Consider the following 22,902-nt stretch of genomic DNA (forward strand, 5'->3'; position numbering starts at 1 on the left):
ATAAAAAACATCATGACAACAAACGACAATGAAAACACAACAATCCAAAATCTATGGGACACAGCGAAAGCAGTCCTGAGAGGGAAGTTCATTGCTCTACAAGCCTACTGCAAAAAACAAGAAACAATAGTAATAAATTACCTAACCCAACAACTCAAAGAGTTAGAGAGAGAGCAGCAAGATAAGCCCAGTGTAAGCAGAAGGAAAGAAATAATAAAGATCAGAGCGGAGATAAACGACATAGAGACCAAAGAAACAATACAAAAGATCAACAAAACCAAGAGCTGGTTCTTTGAAAGGATAAACAAGATTGATGGACCTCTAGCCAGGCTCACCAAGAAGCAAAGAGAGAGGACCCAAATAAACAAAATCAGAAATGAAAGAGGTGAAATAACAACAGATCCCGACGAAATACAAAGGATTGTTACAAAATACTACGAACAACTCTACTCCAACAAACTGGACAACCTAGAGGAAATCGACATATTCCTAGAAAAATACAACCTTCCAAAACTCAATCAGGAAGATTCTAAACAGCTCAACATGCCAGTAACTATGGAAGAAATTGAAGCAGTCATCAAAAAGCTTCCGGCAAACAAAAGCCCGGGGCCAGATGGCTTCACAGGAGAGTTTTATCAAACTTTCAAGGAAGAACTAAAACCTATCCTCCTCAGACTATTCCAAAAAATTCAAGAGGAAGGAACACTTCCAGGCTCCTTCTATGAAGCCAGCATCACCCTAATACCAAAACCAGATAAAGACAACTCAATGATAGAGAATTACAGGCCAATATCCCTCATGAACATTGATGCCAAAATCCTCAACAAAATTCTAGCAAATCGGCTCCAGCAGTACATCAGAAAGATCATTCACCATGACCAAGTAGGATTTATCCCAGGAATGCAAGGATGGTATAATATCCGCAAATCAATAAACGTGATACATCACATAAACAAATTGAGAGATAAAAATCACATAGTCATATCAATAGATGCAGAAAAAGCATTTGTCAAAATCCAACACCCTTTCTTGATAAAAACTCTCAACAAGGTGGGAATAGAAGGCTCATACCTCAACATAATAAAAGCTATTTATGATAAACCCACAGCAAACATCATACTCAATGGGCAAAAACTAAAACCATTTCCCCTAAGAACAGGAACAAGACAGGGATGCCCACTCTCACCACTCCTGTTTGACATAGTACTGGAAGTATTAGCTATCGCAATTAGGCAAGAAGAAGAAATAAGAGGCATCCAAATTGGAAAAGAAGAAGTGAAGCTGTCCTTATTTGCAGATGACATGATATTGTACATAAAAAACCCAAAAGATTCCATCAAAAAACTAATAGACTTAATAAATGAATTCGGCAATGTAGCGGGATACAAAATTAACGCCAAGAAATCTATGGCTTTTCTATACACCAATAATGAACTTACAGAAAGAGAGACTAAAAAAGCAATCCCATTTACCATCGCACCAAAAAAATTAAGATACCTAGGAATAAACTTAACTAAGGAGGTAAAAGACCTATACGCAGAAAACTACAGGACACTGAAAAAAGAGATAGAGGAAGACGTAAACAGATGGAAGAACATACCATGTTCCTGGATTGGTAGAATCAACATCATTAAAATGTCCATACTACCCAAAGCAATCTACAGATTCAATGCACTCCCCATCAAAATACCAACAGCATATTTCACAGACCTAGAAAGAACTCTCCAAAAATTCATCTGGAATAAAAAAAGACCCCGACTAGCCTCAGCAATCCTCAGAAAGAAGAATAAAGTAGGTGGGATCTCAATACCAGATTTCAAGCTGTATTACAAAGCCACTGTTCTCAAAACAGCCTGGTACTGGCACAAGAACAGACATATTGATCAATGGAACAGAATAGAGAACCCAGATATCGACCCAAACCACTATGCTCAATTAATATTTGACAAAGGAGGCAAGAACATACAATGGAGTCAAGACAGTCTCTTCAATAAATGGTGTTGGGAAAACTGGACAGATACATGCAAAAAAATGAAACTAGATCACCAACTTACACCATACACAAAAATAAACTCAAAATGGATACAGGACTTAAACATAAGACGGGAAACCATAAAAATACTAGAGGAATCCACAGGCAACAAAATATCAGACATATGCCACAAGAACTTCTTCACTGACACTGCCCCTAGGGCAATGGAAGCTAAAGAGAAAATTAACAAATGGGACTATCAAAATAAAAAGCTTTTTTACAGCAAAAGAAACCATCAACAAAACAACAAGAAAGCCCACTGCATGGGAAAACATATTTGCAAATGCTATCACTGATAAAGGTTTAATCTCCAACATCTACAGGCAGCTTATGCAACTTAATAAGAGGAAGTTAAATGATCCAATAAAAAAATGGGCAACAGACCTAAACAGAATATTTTCAAAAGAAGACAGAAGAAAGGCCAAGAGACACATGAAAACATGTTCAAAGTCACTTATTATCCGAGAGATGCAAATCAAAACAACAATGAGGTACCATCTCACACCTGTCAGAATGGCTATCATCAACAAATCAACAAACAACAAGTGTTGGCGAGGATGCGGAGAAAAAGGAACCCTCGTGCACTGCTGGTGGGAATGCAGACTGGTGCAGCCACTGTGGAGAACAGTATGGAGTTTCCTCAAAAAACTGAAAATGGAACTCCCATTTGACCCAGTAATCCCACTCCTGGGAATATATCCGAAGAAACTAGAAACACCAATCAGAAAGGATATATGCACCACTATGTTCATAGCAGCACAATTTACAATAGCTAAGATTTGGAAACAGCCTAGGTGCCCATCAGCAGATGACTGGATCGGAAAACTGTGGTACATCTACACAATGGAATACTATGCTGCCATAAAAAAGAAGGAATTCTCATCATTTGCAGCAACCTGGATGGAATTGGAGAACATTATGCTAAGTGAAATAAGCCAGTCAATGAAAGAACAATACCACATGATCTCACTCATTTAGGGATAGTAAAGAACATTATAAAGTGGTGAACAAAAAGATAGATACAGAGACAGTAAAGCATCAAACAGACTTTCAAATTACAGGGGGAAAGTTTGGGAAAGGTGGGGGAGTTTTGAAATCAAACGAAGGACTTGTATGCATGCATATAAGCATAAACAATGGACGCAAAACTCTGGGGGGGGAGGGCATGTGTGGGTGTGGGGTGGGGGGGTAATAGTAAGATATGTACACATATAATACCTCAATAAAAATATTAAAAAAATAATTTATTAGACTTTTATTACATGTCAGGCTCTATAGTTGCTTCCTTGAACCAAGGAGACAAATGTCCCTAATGATAAGGAGCTCACAGTCTAGTGGGGAAGACAGACAACAGACGAATAAAGAAAGTTATGATATGTGAGATGTTGATAAGTGCTCTAGTAAAAATAAAGGAGAGTAAGAAAGAGAGGGGGGACACAGGTGGGCCCAGAAAGGCATTCTGATAAGGTGCAGAGACATGCAGAAACCAAGGTGAGCCACATGGACATCTGCATGGAGGAGAAGGAGCATTCAAAGCAGAGGAAACAGTGGGGACAAGGGCTCTGGGATGGGGGTCCACTTGGAGTCTTTGGGAAGAGCAAGGAGGCCAGTATGACTGGAGCAGTGATCAAGGTCAGAGAAGTAATGAAATCCTCATCAGACAGGGCCCCATGGCCATGGTAACAGCATTGACTTTTACTCTGAATCAGTGGGGGTTTCTCCAGCATTTGAGTGATGGGATCTGACTTGTGTTTTACAAAAGAATTATTCCACATAGACTACAGGGAGGCAAGACCGAAGGGGGACTATTTACAAGGCAAGTGCTAACAAGTGAGGGGAGAAGTACTGGAGGTTTGGATTCAAATGGTGATGTGGAGGTGGTGATGAGGGCTGAGCTCTGGATTCATTCTCAAGGTGGAGTGAGGAGAATTGGATGATGGATGAGATGAGGGGTGAGAGAGAAAGAGAGACCAAGATGACTCCAAGGATCTTAGAGCAACTGGGTGAAGAAAGAGGCCATTTATTAAGATGGGAGGATAATAATACCTAATCCTTATAAGGCTGTCTCAGGGATGAAATGAGATCATGTAAGTGAATGCACTTCCTGAGCTTAAAACACTACATGGATGTAAAAGATAATAATTAGAAAGCCACGGAGGAGTTGCTAAGTCTCAAATATGCCCAGGTACCAATGTCTTAAGGCCAAAAGGCAGCGATGATGTTCTTACTGACATTTTTCTATTCAATAAAGAAAGTTATTCTGAATGGGCCAGGGGCTCATTCAATGAACCACAGTCCACCAACCAGGAGTAATTCTGAGTTTCCTTTTATGTTTCAACTAGAAGCCCGGTGCACGAAATTCGTGCACGGTGGGGTGTTGTCCCTCAGCCCAGCCTGTACCCTCTCCAATCTGGGACTCCTGGAGGGATGTCCGACTGCCCGTTTAGGCAGGATCGGGCCTAAACAGGCAGTCGGACATCCCTCTCACAATCCAGGACTGCTGGCTCCCAACTGCTTGCCTGCCTGCCTTCCTGATTGCCCCTAACCGCTTCTGCCTGCCAGCCTGATCACCCCCTAACCACTCCGCTGCCAGCCTGGTTGATGCTTAACTGCTCCCCTGCCAGCCTGTTTGCCCCCAACTTCCCTCCTCTGCCAGCCTGGTCACCCCTAACTGCCCTCTCCTGCAGGGTTGATCACCTCCAACTGCCCTTCCTTGCAAGCCTGGTCCCTCTCAACTGCCCTCCCTTGCAGGCCGGGTGCCTCCCAACTGCCCTCTCCTGCTGGCCATCTTGTGGTGGCCATCTTGTGTCCACATGGGGGCAGGATCTTTGACCACATGGGGGCAGCTATAATGTGTGTTGCAGTGATGATCAATCTGTATATTACTCTTTTATTAGATAGGATAGAGGCCTGGTGCACGGGTGGGGGCCAGCTGGTTTGCCCTGAAGGGTGTCCCAGATCAGGGTGGGGTTCCCTTGGGGCATGGGGCGGCCTGAGCGAGGGGCCTGTGTTGGTTTGCAGGCCGGCCACGCCCCCTGGCAACCCAAGTGGAGGCCCTGGTATCTGGAATTTATTTTCCTTCTACAATTGAAACTTTGTAGCCTGGAGTGGAGCCAAGCCTGCTGCTCCCTCCGGGGCGTCAGCCATTTCTGTGGCAGTTAATTCACCTTCTACAATTGAAACTTTGTTGCCTTAAGCGGGTGGGTCCGGCCAGGGTGTGCGGAAAGCTTTGCTTCCCCTGTTGCTGCCGGCAACCCTGGCCTGCCCTCTCAAGCTCCATTCTGCCGCCATTTGTTTGAATTTGTTTACCTTCTATGATTGAAACTTTGTAGCTTGAGTGGAGGCTTAGGCCTGCAATGGCTATGGAAAGCTTGGCTTGTTCTGTTACCTGGGAAACCTTGCTCTCTGTGGCTGTAGCCATCTTGGATGGGGTTAATTTGCATACTCGCCCTGATTGGCTGGTGGGCGTGGCTTGGCTGGTGGGTGTGGCTTATGTAGCAGAGTGATGGTTAATTTGCATATTACCATTTTATTAGAGAGGATACACAGTGAAGTGAATACGACTCATGACCTCAGCCAGGCTTCTTAAAAATCCCTCTCTCTAATCCTCTAAGCGGTGACACTGCTCGGATGTTTCTATCACTCTCCCCACACAATGGGGCTCAGTAAAGCTATTTTAAATTTAAGTGGAAAAAAAGTAGTTCATAATATTTCCACTTTCCCTGAATCTTCCCTTGTGCAACTTCCCAGGTTGCTCCCCTGGCTCACCCACGCTGGCTCTGACGGTGCTATATCAAGGTGCCCACTGTTCACTTTTCAGGACTATTCTAGGCCCTCCTGGTATATGTCCCGGCAGGGATGATCTTTAAACGGCAGTCTAGTGATATTAAATAGCTATGGAACAGGTCAAAGTGAGCTACATATTTCTTCTTTCATCTATAGGATCAAGGTACCTGAAATATGTTAATAATTTTACAAATAAATCAACAGAAAAGTTCCTGAATCCAGATCAGTTAGTTCAATTTCCAACAGAGTCAAGGAAAAAAAAATGTGGGAACTTGTCCAATGGGAAAAATAATACCTATGCCAAGTGTTTGCTCTGGGGATGACATGAGGGAGTATTTGTGAAACTCCTGGTTTGGGGCTCCCACAGCCCGAGATGTGGGTTGAGCTACTGATCCCTTTAAGGAAATTTTTAAAGAGCAGTTTTGAGGACAGATATTCATTTATATTTTTGGCCTCTCTTTTTGGTCTGCCCTCCCCTCCTCACTTCTCTCTCTCTGTCTCCCTCTGTGAGCCAGGGTTTTGCTAAAGATGCCAAATTCTCCCTGTGATACTGAAACTCCACAGAATTCTCCAACCGTTTGCTTGAAACCTGGATGTGTACCTTGAATAAGAGAGATATGCAGGAGAATTCCCATTCAACAGTTTGGAATATACACTGAGTGGCCAGATTTTTATGATCTCTGAATGCATAATAATCTGGCCACTCAGTATATATATATATATATAGAGACCCGGTGCATGAATTCATGCATGGGTGGGGTCCAGCCAGCCTGGCCAGGGGGAGGGGACATGGGCGGTTGGCCAGCCTGCCTGCTGGTCAAACTCCTGGTTGAGGGGACAATTTGCATATTAGCCTTTTTATTATATAGGATATACACTGAGTAGCCAGATTATTATGTGTTCAGAGATCATAATAATCTGGCCACTCAGTGTATGCCAAGAATATAAGAAGGAGGAAAAGCTGACTCCATATGAGTTGATTGTTTGAAGGTCGCCAATGGCAACTGTTCACACCTCCTGTATGTGGTTGTTAACGAAGGTGCAAGGGAGGGATTCATAGTCTGAGAAATCAGAATGCCTTTGACTAGGTAGATGAAGCCAATAAAACTTCTGAAACCGGAATCACCCAGCATGCTTCTAGTGAGGCAGTGGATGTCCTGGGAATCCTAGTTCAGAGGAGAAGGAAATGGTTCTATCTTGACAGTTAGCACCAAGGCAAACAGAGTGCAGTGATCCTAAGATCAGAGGAAGCTTATGGCATAGCCACCCTCTGCATCCATGGGTTCCGTGTCCTGCGATCCAAATAACTATGATAAAAAATATTCTAAAAATGGTAGGTTGTGGCCAGTGTCTACTATGTAGTCAGGCCTAGAGGGCTGAGTCTGTACTGAACACGCACAGACCATTTTTCTTGTCATTATTCCTTGAACAATATAGAATAACAACTGTTTACATAGCACTGATATTGTGTTAGAATTTTTAAGTAATCTAGAAACAATTTAAAATATATGTGAGGATGTGCCCAGGCTACATGCAAACCCTACGCCATTGCACCCGTGGGGGGTCCTGGACCCAGTCCTCCATGGAGACCGCAGACAACGGTAAATATGAGAGTAAGTATTTTAATAACCTCCCATGGATCCTTTGTATTTCTTTCCAGGTGGTTCTCTGAGGATCCGTTTTTCTATTTAGAAAATATTTTAAGAAATAAATGGAAGCGTGTCCAAAATTGCCCCTCAGAGAAGGAGTACTTACCCAGAATGCTTCATGTTTTGAGGCTTATCCATTCGGACAGCGAGTTTGATTTTGAGGTCTTGATCGGGGCAGTTTTTGGAGACTGTCATTTTGTGCCACTCTGACTGCTTGGGGCTGTTGGGGGTGGGATGGAGAATGACCTGTGGGGACAGAGGACAACCATCTTAGCCAGGAAATAGAAGCACTGTTATGGGCATCTTTTGGTGGATGAGAAACTTTGCTGTGGAGAAGGAGTGTCTTGCCCAGGTTCCATCGCCCGAGGGAAGGGAGCCATTTGAAGCAGAGTCCTGGCCTTCGGACTCAGAACCAAGGCTTTGCCTCCCAACTGCAGCTGCCTCCTGCCAACCAGCCTGGCCCGAGGATAGAAATGATGTTCTCTGCTCCTTTTTCTCTCTCCCTGGCTAATTCTCTAAAAGTAAGGACTGTGGTTTCCGGGATCCTGCTTCCGTACTTTTCCAAAGCTCAGAAGTACTACAGCAAGAGAGAGTTCTCCGCCCATCGCCCTCTTCACAGAGAAGACGGTGTGAAGGGAAGAAACACCTTACATCTCAGAGGGCACTGCTAGCCCACCCTTCTCCCATCCGTTGGGATCCCTCCCACCATCGCAGCAGGAGAATCCCTCAGAGGCTGCAGGGAAGGTGGGGGGACCTGATTTGATGGATGGGAAATGTGCCATTTAGAGAGGGAAGGGACCTGCTGCCAGGCACACATCTCAACCGATTTCAGCTGCACCTTCATCTCATCCCGGGGCCGCCCGCTCTGCCCTGGCGGGAAGGGTCGGCCTGAGACAGCCTCCACAGGGGGCTTCGGGGATGGTGTGCCCTGTGGGGCTTGTGCCTCAGGTCTCCCTGCCTCCGTGGCTGTGAGTGAAGCTCAGTGACTCCCCTTCTGCACTGGAGATGAACGGGTTCCAAGGAGCCACTTGGACCTGGGGAGCGTGCGCTCGGGAGGAGCGGAATTTGGAAAATCCCCTGAACCACGGGAATGGGAACTAAACACAGGGCAACAGAAGCTGGGCTGGCTGAGCGTTGCCTCTGAGCTGGCAGCGTGCCTGGTGGCTTTGGCTTTGCTTTCAAAGCCACTTTCTCCAGGAGTGGGCAGGCCGGCCCCTCACCTGGGCTCCTGTCACCGCTGGAGGGGCTGGGAGGGGCCCTGCAGAGGCCTCACTGCTGTCATGCGAGCTCAGGCTGGGCTCGGAGGGCAGGGACCCAGGGCTCTCGGGGCGACTGTGCATCAAGAGCTCCGAGAAGAGGAGGGACCGAGGCAGAAAAGGACCATCTGCCCCTTTCACAGGCCTCGCTTGTGCTGATTTTTCACCCTCTGGCTCCAAGCCTGACTCTTCCTTCTTTTTTCTCTTTTCCATTAAATTCCCTCTCTCTGATGAAGGGACATTTGTATATTTGTGCTAAAGACAAAATTAGAGTCTTCTCAATGAGTTATGATGGAAATAAAAGAAACCCCGATATTTCAGACCACAGGCTGCCAACGTGTTTTTGACCGTGCCCTACGTCTGAAAGATATTTTTGAGCAACTAGCCCAATGTCTGTAAGTGCATCACTATCAATATAAAATATGTCAATATGAATACAGGCACGCCTCAGAGAGATTGCGGGTTCAGGTCCAGGCCACCGCAATAAAGCGAGAATCACAATAAAGTGAGTCACACAAAGATTTTGGTTTCTCTGTGTATCTAAAAGTTATGTTCACACTATACTGCAGTCTATTAAATGTATAACAGCATTATGGCTAAAAGTACTTTTTTTGCTAAAATATGAGCCTGTTGGAAAAATTGTGCTGATAGAGTAGTTCAGGCTTGCCACAAACCATCAATTTTTAACCCCCTTCCCCCCCAAAAAAAAATGGGAAAATGAGATATGCCTATATATAAATATCAGTAAAAATATGTACATATATATATATATATATATATATATATATTTCACATTTATATGTCTACTTTGTGTTAACATTAATTACATATATCATAGAACACACACAAATATAGACGTCTTAAAAGATGGGCTAAAGACAAAAAACTATAGTCTAAGTGCCTTGCGAATTGTGTGGCTTTGCTCTATTATGAGCCTTATTTTGCTGTACATGTTGAGGGCACGGCTGGTTGTTAAGGGTACGGGATGTGAGTCTGCATTTCCCATAGTCCTGACTGGCGTGGGTCCTGTGTGATCACTGGCCGCTTTGTCTCGGGTGGGTGACGGGACTCTGTGAGCAGGCCTGGCGGCAGGCCACCGTTTTCATGCTGTTTGCCAGGCTTGAATATTAGGACTACTTCAAATCAGAGCTCCTCTGTGGTCATCTCTTCAGGCATTTGTTCATTCTGTGCGGGTTAACTTAGCTAAGATTCAGTCATCAAATGGGTAAGTTCTCGTCACTGGCACCAGTGGACTTGACTTGCTGGAGGACTCTGGACAGAAATGAGTCAGGGGGCCACTGGGGGAAGGGGGCGGGGGGACAGACCACTCCCTGCCCTCAAGAGAACTCTGTCGTCTTCTGTACCCCGAGACCTGAGCCTGGAGAGTGGGGAGGAGGGCTGACCCTCTCTCCTGGGAGGCGAGGCGGGGTGATGTGCAGGGAGCTAAGAGGACAAGCCCGGCCTGGGCCGGAAGACAGCAGGCCAGGCCCTGGGCCTCCTTCCCTCCTGCCCGTTTGGCAAAGTCAGTGGGAGCAGTGCCCCGGGCGCCCGGAGCTCGTCAGCAGGCCTCCCACCATATGGTTCCGGGCGTTTCCCACGGCCAGTATGATGTCCACTTGCCAAAGCAAATGGCCTCAGCTCAGTACTGGCCTCTCTACAAAGACTGCTTCCCCCACGTGGGGGCCTCCTGGGGGGACCTCCTCTCCAGCATGGATGGGAGATGAGGTCACTGCGTTCTCCTCTGTCTTCATCCCCACCCTCCTGACCGGTCGACGACTCCTTTGTATGTGTCAACCTTGCTGAATTATTAGGGTCCTTCTGGGTGCACGTAAGCCCGGCGCAGCCCAGACACCTCATCTGGACATTCCAGGCTGCTAATCAAGCACTTCGTCATCGCAGCCGCAGCCATGTGTGCTGTGCTTTGATGTGGTGATGCTGATGTGGGAACACAACCGGCCCCATGCAGGAGCGCCGAGCTGCATGCCAGCCAGCCCCGGCTTCTCTTAGGAACCTGGGCACCCAGGCAGGCCCTCCCAGGGGACTGTCTCACCCTGATACCCCTCCCTACCGCTGTGTTCCCCTGGCTGGAAGGCACCCCCACCCCTCAGACTGGACTGTGTCCCCGGCTATGTGCTCCCACACACTGCGCTCTAAGTCCTAGTTTTTATGTCCATAGCCTTTACGTTTTTTGAGGTTAAGTTTTTGCCTGCCATCATTCCCGTTTGCTCTGTGCATAGCACAAATAACAGGACACATGGGCCCACAGTCGTTTTTGATGTATAAAAATTGGATGATATTGGAGTATGGGCATGGGTTTGGGGAAATAGTCACTCTCGTGCCTTTTGTAGAAGTATCAATTGGCATATACGACTCCTTCGGGGACAATTCGGCAGGACCTATCAAAATTCAAATTTCATTCAGCAAAATATTTTTTGACATTTATCCTCTACAGATACACACATATGTGCAAGGAAATAAATTGAAGATTATTTCCCGAAGCTTTGTTTATATAGCCAAAGACTGAAAACAACCTACATAAATTCTGATGCATCCACACAATGGAATACTATGCAGCTATGAAAAAGGAGGGAAGTCAGTATGGCTGATTTGGACTAATCTCCAAATACACTGATAATTTCAGCAAAGTGCAGAGCAGTATGCATACAATAATTTTCTAGTGTGTGCTTCTTTTTAAAGAGGGATATATACACATATGCCTATATATGCTATGCTTGTACGTGCATAGACTATTTGGGGAAGAATATACAATAAACTGAAAACAAGACTCTTGCTTTGGGAAATGATACTAGGGTGAGGTGGAAGGGATCCACCATTTCACTACATGTCCATTTAATATTTTTATAGCATGCATGGCTTTTTTTTTATTAGAAAGGTTAATAAAAATGAAACATAATAAAGATGAAACAAATTATTACTGTGGGAATGAAGGTAGAACCGGGATTTTGAACGTTGCTGTGTCCTGCCTCGCTTGGAAGTACAGCATAGAAACACTCTCCTGAGGGCTCCAAGGAACTTGGCATTGAAAAAGAGCACTTAGCAGTCACAGCTGCGGCCTGTGGCGGTGCCACCAGCAGAGGGCGCCCCAGCTGGCACGAGGGCCCGCAGGCCAGCGCCAGGGCAACTGGCAGGAACAAGTGTAAACTAGTATCTGGGGGAATATCTAAGAGAGAATGATTTACTAAGAAAAGTGGCTGTGTGGGGGCTGTGGCGAGCTCAGGGCCACAGAGCTGAGGGTTGTGTTTTTGCTGAGGATGCTGTGGTGGAGTGAAAGTGGCCCTGCGGCTGAGGCAACATCACTCCTGGTGAATTACCGCCTCTGGACCCAGCGTGCGTGTCAGTACGGGAGGGACATCTGCAGCTGCCTCATCAGGACCATGGTGAAGGCTGGACGAGGGGCTGCGCATTAAGGGCTTAGGACAGCGCTGGCCAGCACTGCCTGGTCCCCAGCAAAACCGGGGGGCTCTGGGCAAGCTTCCTTCCTCTTCAGGAATCAGTTTCTCATCTACAAAATGAAAGGCTTTGACTAGCCCCGTGGTTTCAACTTTTCTGAGTGGGAACAGCTTTGAGAAGCTGGTGAAAGCTTTGAACTAGTGAGTCCAGAAAAATGCACATATCCCCCCCCCCCCCCACCTCCTCCCCCACACACACTATTTGCAGACAATTTCCAGGGGCTCCCGGGTCCCCTCAATCCTCCCTGGACTCAGGTTGAGTGCTCCTGGGCTTGTCTCTTCTAACATGAATATCCTAGCTCTCTGGGACTCAGGATTCTTGACACGGTTCTTCATGGAAAAGGAAGTTTGCAGAAAAATGAAAGGCAGGCTACTTCTGCATCTGTGTGCCTCTCCCTAGGGGCAGAAATGGATACTTGTCATTTCTCAAAGAAAACACTAAATGTCTTCTTTCCTTTCATCCCGCTCCTTTTTGGGGGAGGGAAGCACTCTTTTTGCTATTAGCTTTGTTTGCTTTGTATTTTACTTCCATCTGTGGCGCGGGTCCCAGTAATATGACTCCAGGTCAGGTCTACAGATGAAAGGCAGAAAAAGGAAGTGAAAAGACAAAGGAAGAAAGAAGAAAGCGTGGGTAATGTCTTCTTGCCGGCATTGTGAGGTGCGCACACCTGTGTGCCTATCTTGGGGTATTCTCTTATTCTCTAGATAAAATATCAGAGGCCCAGAGAGGTTAGAAGTCTTGGCTGAAGTCACACAGCTTTCAGAGGGATTATACCTTCAGCCAGTGGGAAATGATATCTATTGAGAGTCTATGTGCTGGGCTCTGGGAATGGGGTGGCGGACAAAATTGTTTAGGTTTCTGTCTCCATGGAGCTTTCACAGCCTGGTGGGGAGGACAGAGGTAAACATTTCTGTAAATTCTTCCTCTCTTTCTCTCAGCGGTGATAGCTTCAGTGGAGGATGTGAACAGGGGCTGCGGTAGCAATGAAAGGAGGATGGACAGTCAGCAAAGGCTCTCCAAGGAGGGAGGAAGTAGCCTTTCAAAGACTTGGGAGGTGGGGCCGGGGCTCCAGGCAGAGAAGAAGGCCCCTGAGGTGGGAAAGCATTTGGTTTATTTGAGGGACTCAAATTTGGCTTAGGATGCTGGGGCTCAGTGGCAGCAGAGGGCTGAGGAGGTGGGCAGAAGTCTGATCAATGATCACCCGAGCCTTCGTAGGCTGCACTTCAGAGCTCAGATTTTATTCTACGCAGTGTGGGGTGATGGAAGCATTTCAAGCTAATTCACTTCCGGTCTGAAAATACCACTGGCTTTTTGGTGCAGCGTCCATAGCTGAGATGCAAGAAGAAATGTCTTTATTATCCACCGGATGTTTCAAAAATTGGGCGGGAGGACTTTTTTGGTTGAAAAAGAATTGGTGCTGAGCTCTGTTGGTACTGCATGGTGGGCCCCAGGGATAATAAACATCCGGGAAAGGAGTGAGATAATCCTTTCCAACAGGGGATTGTCCCGCATCCCACCTGACTTTTGAGTATTCCCACTGACTGTAAATGGAGGTGGGAAAACCTGAGTCCAGCTCCTAAAAAACCTTGTTACACATGCACTCAAAGTATTTTTAGCCCTTTTCCAGGGAAATAAAAGCAACGTTGTTATCAACACTTGCTTATCGATTCAATAAGTCAGTTCACTGGTGCTCAGCTTTGGAGTCGCCAGCCTCCACAGCGGATTTTGCAGCTGCCCCTTCACAGCGAGTCTCCTCCTGGGACCCCTTCTTGAGGTCTAATGCAGTCGTGCCTGGAGCTTCACATTTTGAAATTATATTATTATTGAGTCATTGCCTTTCATTCTCCCTTTATGTGATGTTGTGTTGATTTAAAGATTGTCAGGTGGGTCGGTTTGTTAAATCAGCTAAGACTTTCACTCCAGGATAGTGAAGGGCAGGGAGCGCTTTGGCCTAAGGGGGTTTGGGTTGGAAGGTTGGAGGACCCTGCTTGGTATTCGGTCTTCGGCAGTGCACACTGTGGTGACCAGATTGGGGGCGGGGAAACTGAGGCTGGGAGAGGTTGAAGCACTTGCTTGCTCAGGGTTGCACAGTCCATGCAGAGAGGACCCCGGGATCTGAATGGCAAAGCCAGTCCTTCAGCTCTTGGCAACGCTGCCTCGGGGGACCGGGAGACCCCGCTCTCTGGAGCAACTTGCGTGCATACCGGCTGTGAGGGGAGCACTTACCCGCCCCAGTTCCTTGTCCTCCAAGGCCAGGACGCCGGTGCTCTCTGTGAACAGCTTCACCTTCACAGCAGGCAGCGCGTGGGTCGTGGAGAAGTCGCCCTGGGTGCCCCAGCTGTGGACAGAACGGGAGAGGTCAGTGTGGAGACCTCTGCCTGGACGACGCTAAACTCAGCTGCCTTCTGCCTGGGTCGGGTGAGTGCAGGGTTAACGGAGGCGGCGCTGGCTGTCACATCCTCCTCCCCTCCCCTCCAAAGCTGCCAGAGTGACAAAAAGTGTTAATTAACTTGTTAGGCGAATGCAAGACAGATGCTCAGAAAGTTGCCACGGGTCTTCACAGAGCACTGGGAGGAATCAGGAGGAGTTCGCATGAAATCAAGTGGTGAGAACTTTCCCCCCACCTACACATATTCCCAGGTAACCACTAACGAACATTTCCTCGCACCCTCAGAGTCCCTGGTTCTTAGAAGCTGCAGTTCCAGATTTTGAGGTTTGGTCTGAGTCAACACCTGCCTTTAAAATGAGACTTCAGTAGGAGTGGGGAGTGGGGTGGGGTGTGGGGAGCCTCCTTTCTCTTGGCATTCAAAGGTGAGTGGGATAGAAGAGTGGAGGGAGCTCAGTCTGTCATGAAAGATGGAAGGAGGGATGTGGTAAAGCCCCTTCCTCACTCATGGTCTGTGGGCATCTGAGTGTCAGACCACCCCAGAGGGAAGCCTGGCTTACCTAGCATCAGGGTAGAGTGCCAGGCGGGGCTGACGTTAGCCCTTGATGGGCCCCTCAGATGTGGCCTCTCCATTCACTCATCACTGTTCTTACTTGATATTACAGGGCTATGTCCACCCACTCTGTACCTGGAATCAGCATGACCTTCTGGAAGTGTCACTGCATTGAGTGAGTCCCTGCCCTACACCCTCCCATGGTAGCTGCTCCAATGCACATAAGATGCCATCCAGACCCCTTGGCATGGTCTCCCATTCACCCGCTGCGGTGCCATGGGCGTTCTGTCTGGGCCACCTGAGGGCTGTTGCAGGGCTGTTCCCTTTGCTGGCAGCGCTTCTTCCCACCACTCTCCTTTTGGTTCTCTCTTACGTCAGCTTGGACACCCCTTTCCCAGAGATCACGGCCCATGGTCTCCTGGTGTAAATTCCAGTGTTAAACTCTCTTAAACATATTATTTAATTTCCTGTCCTGGCAATCACTGGATTTTTAACTGTTGATTTGTATGATTGTTTAATAGTTGAATCCCCTATTATTCTGTAAGTTCTGTAAGCACAGAGACTGTGTTTTATTTATATTGTGTACCTAGTGCTTAGCACCTAGAATGCACTTAATGAGTTTTGTCTAAATGATGCCAAATATATATTCTTTTATAAAACTAGGAATCAGGAAGAGATAAAACTTCATATAGAGGCGTTTCTTCATTTTTCCTTCTACAGTGGCCAATTTCCATATTGTAAAATATTCATTAGCTATTCTTTTTAATTATTCTCTCATACTGTACCTTATGGATACATTATAATTTATTTAATCATTGTTCTATTATTGAGACTGGGGTAGACATTACTTTTTTTATTTCGTCTCTGATCATTTCCTGGGGATAGAGACCAGGTGGGAGGTCATTTCTTTATGTGTCCATAAACATGAATACTGTCAAGGCTCGGGATACCTATTCCCAAAATGCTTCCCATAAAGGTGGGGACTGTCCTACCACCTGGGAATGAGAGTGCACATCACTGGGCGTCTTGCCATCATTGGATGTCCCTAGTCACTTTTTTTTTTCTGTCCTATTTTGTCATTATCATTTTCATGGGCATTTTTTGACTAACAGCAAGCTTGACTATTTTTTTCTGTTCTTTGGTTGCATTTTTTTTTTTTTTGTAAGTGATAGAAATCTGACTTCTAATCTCACTGTTGCACTCAAATAAACTCAAAGTCCTGAGGGCTCTAGAGAGAGTTGGCAAGATAGCACCAGAACAATGAGGCAAGATAGCACCAGAACAATGTGGAAACATAACAGCCACAATAGAGAAAGGAAGAGGACACAGACAAGGGCATGAGCAGAACAAGAAGCCACAGGTTTCAACTCAACATCAGAATGTTCAGTGAATAGATAGAAAGTCTTAATTTTGTTTGTCAGCAACTGCAGCAAGCCCCAAGATAGGGCAATCTTTGTCTTAGCAAAGGCGATGTGCCAAGGCATAGCATTTTGAACCAGACATCCTTAGTTCAAATCCTGGTTAATCACTTACAAACTGTGGGATTTGAGGCAAACTAATTAATGTTCCTTTATCTCATTTGCTCAGCAATAAAATAACCTCATTTCATAGAGAAAAGAGTAGCAGGCTTGGAACAGGATGAGAACACAACACATTTTGGCTGCCTTCCCTTCTCCGAATAAGGATATGTCAGAAGTATTCTCCTAAGGGTGATGATCACTCATATGTTGTGTTATCTACTCAACACATATCTAGGAAGCTCCTTAACTAAGTCTGTCCCTTTGCTGGGCAAGCAAGACAGACACTGTCCTTCCTACTACACAAGGTAAGTAGTAAGACTGCTAGTATCGTCCCTATTTCACAATTGAAAAAAACAGGAGAAACGCAAGATCTTGTCTATCTATGCCAGTGAATTGCACCTAAGTTGGCCTAGAACACAAATCTCTCAATTCCTAATTTACAGCTCTTGCTTCTATTATTGTCATGATTATCAACAACAAGCACTATTAATGACTAGAGGCCCGGTGCACGATATTTGTGCACAGGTAGGTTCCCTAGGCTGGGCCGGCGATCAGGGCTGATCTGTGGGGCGACTGGTGGGGTGATTGGGCCCCTGCTCGCACCTGCCTTGGCTGGCCTGGCACTGCCTGCTCGCCGGCCCCGCCCCCCACCGCCGCTGGTCAGAGACTATGGGCTGGGGGCAGCTCCTGCATTGAGCATCTGCCCCCTGGTGGTCAGTGCACGTCATAGCGACCGGTCATTCTGCCGTTTGGTTGATTTGCATATTCGGGTTTTATATAGATAGATTAGCAAACAGGCAAAACATGAGCATTAAATTATTATTTATGATTCATTGTGCTAATAATCTCTTTGGGCATTTATCATGGTTGGTTATAGGGATGAGGAAGACTCCTGCTGGAAACCAGGACAGTTCTGGAATGAGATGCTTTCACACTGAGCCACCAAGAGCCCTGATCCCAGTGCCTGGGGCTCCCCACACTGCATCCCCAGGAGGCTGTCCCTGGACCTGGTTTGCGGGATTTTGTGGCCCGCTCAGCAGGCACTAGCCCAGTCTGCCTGAACCCCACTACTATCCAACGATGCTCAGCTCACAAGGCATTCAACATGCCTCAGACTGTGGGGCAGGGCGAGGCCTCCAAGACCCGGTCAGCTGGAAGGAGGTCACGCTGCTGGAGGCCTCCCTGACCACCCCTGGCCACCGGGCACTGAGCTGCTTTCCCTTCCCACCAGGCCTGCAGCTGTGCTTTTGGCTTCCTACCCTGACCCTCGGCTCACCTCAAGTTATTAGGTCACTCCTGAACCCCACTTTACCCATCGGCTTTCAAAATGGTAACATGGCCCCGTGGAGCAGGCTAGAAGAGAAAGTCTCCAGTCTAATCAGAACTGGCTACAGTTTCAGGGCCCAGCGCAAAATTAAAGTGAGAGGCTCCTAATTCAAAAAGCATGAAAAAAGTGCCATTCAAGGTACCAAGATGTGTAGCATTTTCCTTTCTCTGAGTATTTCCTTTGCCCAAATGCATGTCCCATTGTGTCATCAAACTTCACTTGCAAACACAAGTCCAAAGATAAAATTATTAAGAATTTCAAGATGGCAACAACAGAGCATTTCACCCAACACAGGTCCTGTGTGAGCGTGGGGCCTGAGCAGCTGCACGGATCTAAGCCCACGAGTCAGGCGCTGAGTCCAGTGCCCTCCAGTCTGTTCCGCCCGGACTGAGGAGGGACGGCTAGGAGGCTGTTCTGCCTGGACGGAGGGGGCACAGCAGTGGGAGGCTGTTCTGCATGGACAGAGGAGGGATGGCTGGGAGGCTGTTTTGCATGGACAGAGGTCGGGGTGGGGGGTGGGCAGCAGTGGGAGGCTGTTCTGTGTGGACCGAGGAGGGACTGGCTGCCACTGGTGTGACATGAAACCTTTGCCCCTCGCTACAGTCATTGAACTCTGTGAAAACCTCTCCTGGCTTCTTGTTGTTAATCTTTCTATTCTTAAGAGTCGAGGAGGTTTAATTATTAGCATCCTTCCCTGTCCCTCTCCCCTTTGGGAAGAAACATCATGAAAAGGTCCACTCTTTGTCTTTTTCCGGCCATGGGGAGACCTGACTATCTTTATATTAAAAACAGCTGATATTTATTCAGAGAGTACTATGTGCAAGGCACAACTCCCTGCCTCAGAAATGCTCTACAGTCCCGCATGCATTTTATCTTGGCCATCCTGTGAAAGGCTTACAATTACAGCCCCCTAGCCACGGATGACAAACGGAGGCTCAGAGAGGCTAGCAAAGGGCCACCGGCAGGGAGCAAACACCTGTCTGACTCCACAGCCCACTCTTACCCCTGCCTCCGTCCTGCCTTCCTCACACCTTCCCCAACTCTCTGCTCTGTGGCTTGATCCGGTTAACCTGTGAACTCAATGGGAGGATTCCGTTTCAAGACCAACTGGACCGGGCTGCTCCAACCTCTCAGTTTGCATTTAGTCCCATGCTCAGTACACGCCACAGAGTGCGACATTCCTGCAGCCAAATGAGCTGGTGCAGGAAGTGGCGAGCGGCCTGCGGGGCCAGAGTTGATCAGTGAATCTCCGTCTCATTGTGCCGTCCCTCTCTGCTCATTTCTTTTCCTTTGCTGTGCACGGGCTGGTTATTAAGATGAATACCTCTTCTTCAAAGTTTCCCCAAATGAAATAAAATTAGACTTTGAAGAGGCTGATGGTTGGGAAGGTTAACTGACTGACTTCTCTCTGAACACAGGCAGACCAAGGACAGTGGGTGAGGGGGTCCCCTGCTCTGACCCCATCTTGTCTACCACTGAACTCACACGGTACAGCTGGCTGGCAAAAGTGATAAAAATAGTCACCAATTACTGGGTGCTTATGATTTGCCAGGACCTGGGCTGATTGCTTGCGATAGATTATCTTATTTAATCCTCTGACAGCTCCGTGAGGTCTGTTCTCTTATGATCCCCACTTTATACAAGGAGAACTAGGCTTTGGAGAGGTTAAGTAACTGGGCCAGGGCTTCAGGCTATCCCGGAGCTGGGATTCAACCTCAGAGTCTCTGAGCCCAAAGCCCATGCATGGAACCCCAGAGCTTACTGCCTCCCCATAACTCAGCTCAGCTTAGAGTGAGTAGAGTGTGTATCTGGCTCTCTCTTTAGAGAGAGAACACCGTGGGGGCAGGGAGCATAGCATGATTTTAAAAAATCTCCTACACTCAACACAGGGCCTGGCATTCAATAAGTTTAAGGAAGAAGTGACAATTGCAGAATAACCGTGTCACCAAATTCAGGAGATTCTGGAATGAAGTGACACATGAGATAACCACGGGTGTGACTGCTTCTTTTGAACCAGAGGATTCGGGGTTTTTTAGGAGCAGCATGCACAGCTGGACAGCTCGCTGAGGAACAAGGCATAGGCCCTTGAAGGTCAAGGAGTGGTTCCCTGATGAGGCCAAGGCCTGGAAGCCAGGTGGAGGCCAATAGGTATAATGATAGACAGTGCCACCAGCACACAAGCACAGACTGTAGAAATGCCATCACCCCCAGTGGCACCTCCAAATATGAAGAAATGAGTATTGAGACATGTGTGCCCTGTCCAAACCAAATACCTTCTGTGCGAGGGTGAGGAATAAATAGATGAACAGTTGGCTCACTAGGCTCCACGCACCATGTATTACATGCACTCCTGTAACTTACGTGCATGGGATGAAGCGCTGACTTCCACTGCTTAGGGATCCTACCTAATTAGCCCCTCACTTCTCCCTTCATGTAGAAAACACTCCCTGAATGTCCACCATGTGCAGATCACTGTGTTAGGTGCTGCTGTGGATCCGAAGGTGAATGAGAGGTAGCGCTGCCCTTATGGACCTTATATCCTATTTCAGGAGATGCCACGTGCAGATGAATACACTTACTAGGTGTGAGTCTGAGCCCTGGCTTTACATCGTAAATTGGAGCTAAGAATAGAACTGACAGGGTCCATGGAAGGACAAACAGGAGATAAGCTCTTATATACACATTGTTCAGCTCAATACCCAGCACACAGAAAGCACACAAAATATGTCTTTCATTTCAGGATTATAGGCCAGGGGTTGGTAAGCTACGGTCCATGAGCCCAGTCTGGCCAACTACCTGCTTATGAGCTTAGAATGGTTTTTATATTTTTAAATGGCTGAAAATAATCAAAAGAAGGAGAATATTTCATGACACATGAACATTATCTGAAATTGACATGTAGTGTCCATAAATGGTTTAATTAGAACAGGGCTAAGCCCATTTGTTTACATGTCGCCTAGGCTGCTTTGTGCTTCATTTCTTCATTTCTCAAAACGAGTGGAGGAGCTATGACAGAGACCCTATGGCCAACGAGCCTAAAGTATTTATTTTCAGGTCCTTTCCAGAAAAAGTGTACCGACCCCTACTATACACGGAGAGATCGCTGGCTCAGTCTAACGTGAATAGTTTTATTTTCATTAGCGAATTAGAGTGTGCTCGCCCCAGTGCATCCATAAAGATGAACCGACAAGGGTAGCTCACTCCACGGCGATCCGATTTGCTGCTCGCAATTCTTCATGGAGCTCTCTCCTGCAGTCTTGGCGCCCTGGAAAACTTGGGTTGTGTTTCGTAGCATTGCAGACACGTGGTGCCCAAATGCTGCTTCCAGATCCACTTGAGCTGGCTGACTCATTTAGTCACACTACATCATTATTAATACCAAATAATAAACATGAGTAGCAGATAATTCATATTTTGGGGGGTAGAGATGACTTTTAAAGTCACAGCACATTATTTCTCCAAGCCTATGCCACAGTGCCATGCTTTGAAAGTGAACACTTTGATCTGGGGGAGAAACTAGGGGAGAGAAATATGCGCGGGGGGGCTTGGGGGGCGGAGGAGAAATTCACAGGCAAAGCGCCCTTCCCTGTGTGTTTGGAGAGCATCTGCTTCATCGCAGTCACATCTCTGTTTACTATTTAAAGCCTCTTATTTGCGGAAGCCTCCTCAGACCATATGTTATCAACAAATGTTGCTAATCAAGTACAGTAATTTTCATTAGAATTTCCCCCCCGCCCTCAAGAACAAAAATCAACATTTGCCACAAAGGGAATATACCTCCCAAAATGACAGCAAACATCCCCTGCGAACCTTTGACAGCAGAGTGATATGTATGAAGGCGCATGTGAGTCAGCCGAGAACGCATCCACTCTCAGCGAAGAAGGACCCTTGGAGAATTGGATTCTGTGCAGGTTGGTGCCGGGGGATGATGTCATTAGTTGCCATGGCGATGCTGAGCATAAGGCCGTAATTCCTGCCACGAAGCCTGGATTTGCATTTATTCAAGGTGTATGGCTCGTGTGAGCTGGGTGTTAACTTGGTTTGGTTCATAAAATTAAGTGTGGGCTTTAACAAGGGAGAAGTGTCATTTCAGGGAATGAGAACGCCTTGGTCCCGTTGCTGAGAGGGAGAGTTAATAATTGCCCGGAGATAACCGCATTAAACCTTTGGCCTGCTTGCAGGCAGGCTGCAGGAGGGTCTATGGCAAGCAGATCAATCGTGCCACCGCCGTGTCTCCTGTAAACCGATTGATAGGGTGTGATTCCTCCAATGTACTAGAAAGGCTAGGCTACCTCCTATCTACACAGATGAGATGTTTGCTTTGCAGAAACTGGGTTGTCTGAGCGGCAGAGAGATGAAGGCTCAGTTCGCCTACTTGACATTTCCACTGGTGCCCCCTCCCAGGAATAGGAAATCAAATGTGCACAAGCCTCCGCTTAGCTTCCCTCCCTCACATCTGCTCTCCTAAGGCACCCGGCGTAGTCAAAGGAACTGCCAGCCACCCAACATTATTGTCATCTCCTCTTCACCCCACGTCCACTTCATCACCGGGCATTTCAGACCTCCTACGTATATCATAGATTGCCAGGGGAACATAAACCGGAAGAGGGAGGTTGGGAGTGCCGGGAGGGTGGGTGGGATATTTAAATACAGCGGCCAGCCAGTATCACCTGTAGTTCCTTGTGTTTCTGTTTGCCTCTTCCTGCTAGAATGCAAACTGCACAAGGGCAGGGATCTCTGTCTCCCTCGTTGCTTTATCCCCAGCACCTAGCACAGTGCCTGACACCATGGGGCATGCGCAGTGGGCATTTGCTGAAGAAATGAAATCCCTGAATTGTGAATTCCTCCACACACATGCACACACGTGTGATGAGATTCAAGTTGAAACTTAACTGGAGCAATGCTTGATTATCGTGGACTTA

At 47.0% G+C, this 22,902-nt stretch overlaps 1 protein-coding gene across 8 annotated transcripts in view; it reads right to left on the reverse strand.

Annotated features, from left to right (window-relative positions):
- Positions 1 to 22,902, reverse strand: part of CADPS (calcium dependent secretion activator) — a 468,003-nt gene that overhangs the window by 172,722 nt on the left and 272,379 nt on the right. For all 8 annotated transcript variants that reach the window (XM_054729907.1, XM_054729908.1, XM_054729904.1 and 5 more), the window contains 2 exons: positions 14,421 to 14,532; positions 7,574 to 7,713 (listed from right to left, as the gene is read on the reverse strand). In XM_054729907.1, coding sequence (XP_054585882.1) covers positions 7,574 to 7,713; positions 14,421 to 14,532 — 252 coding nt within the window. The remainder of the gene's footprint in view (positions 1 to 7,573; positions 7,714 to 14,420; positions 14,533 to 22,902) is intronic.

The sequence above is a fragment of the Eptesicus fuscus genome, chromosome 18 (genome assembly GCF_027574615.1).
Source record: "Eptesicus fuscus isolate TK198812 chromosome 18, DD_ASM_mEF_20220401, whole genome shotgun sequence".
Classification (NCBI taxonomy): Eukaryota; Metazoa; Chordata; class Mammalia; order Chiroptera; family Vespertilionidae; genus Eptesicus; species Eptesicus fuscus.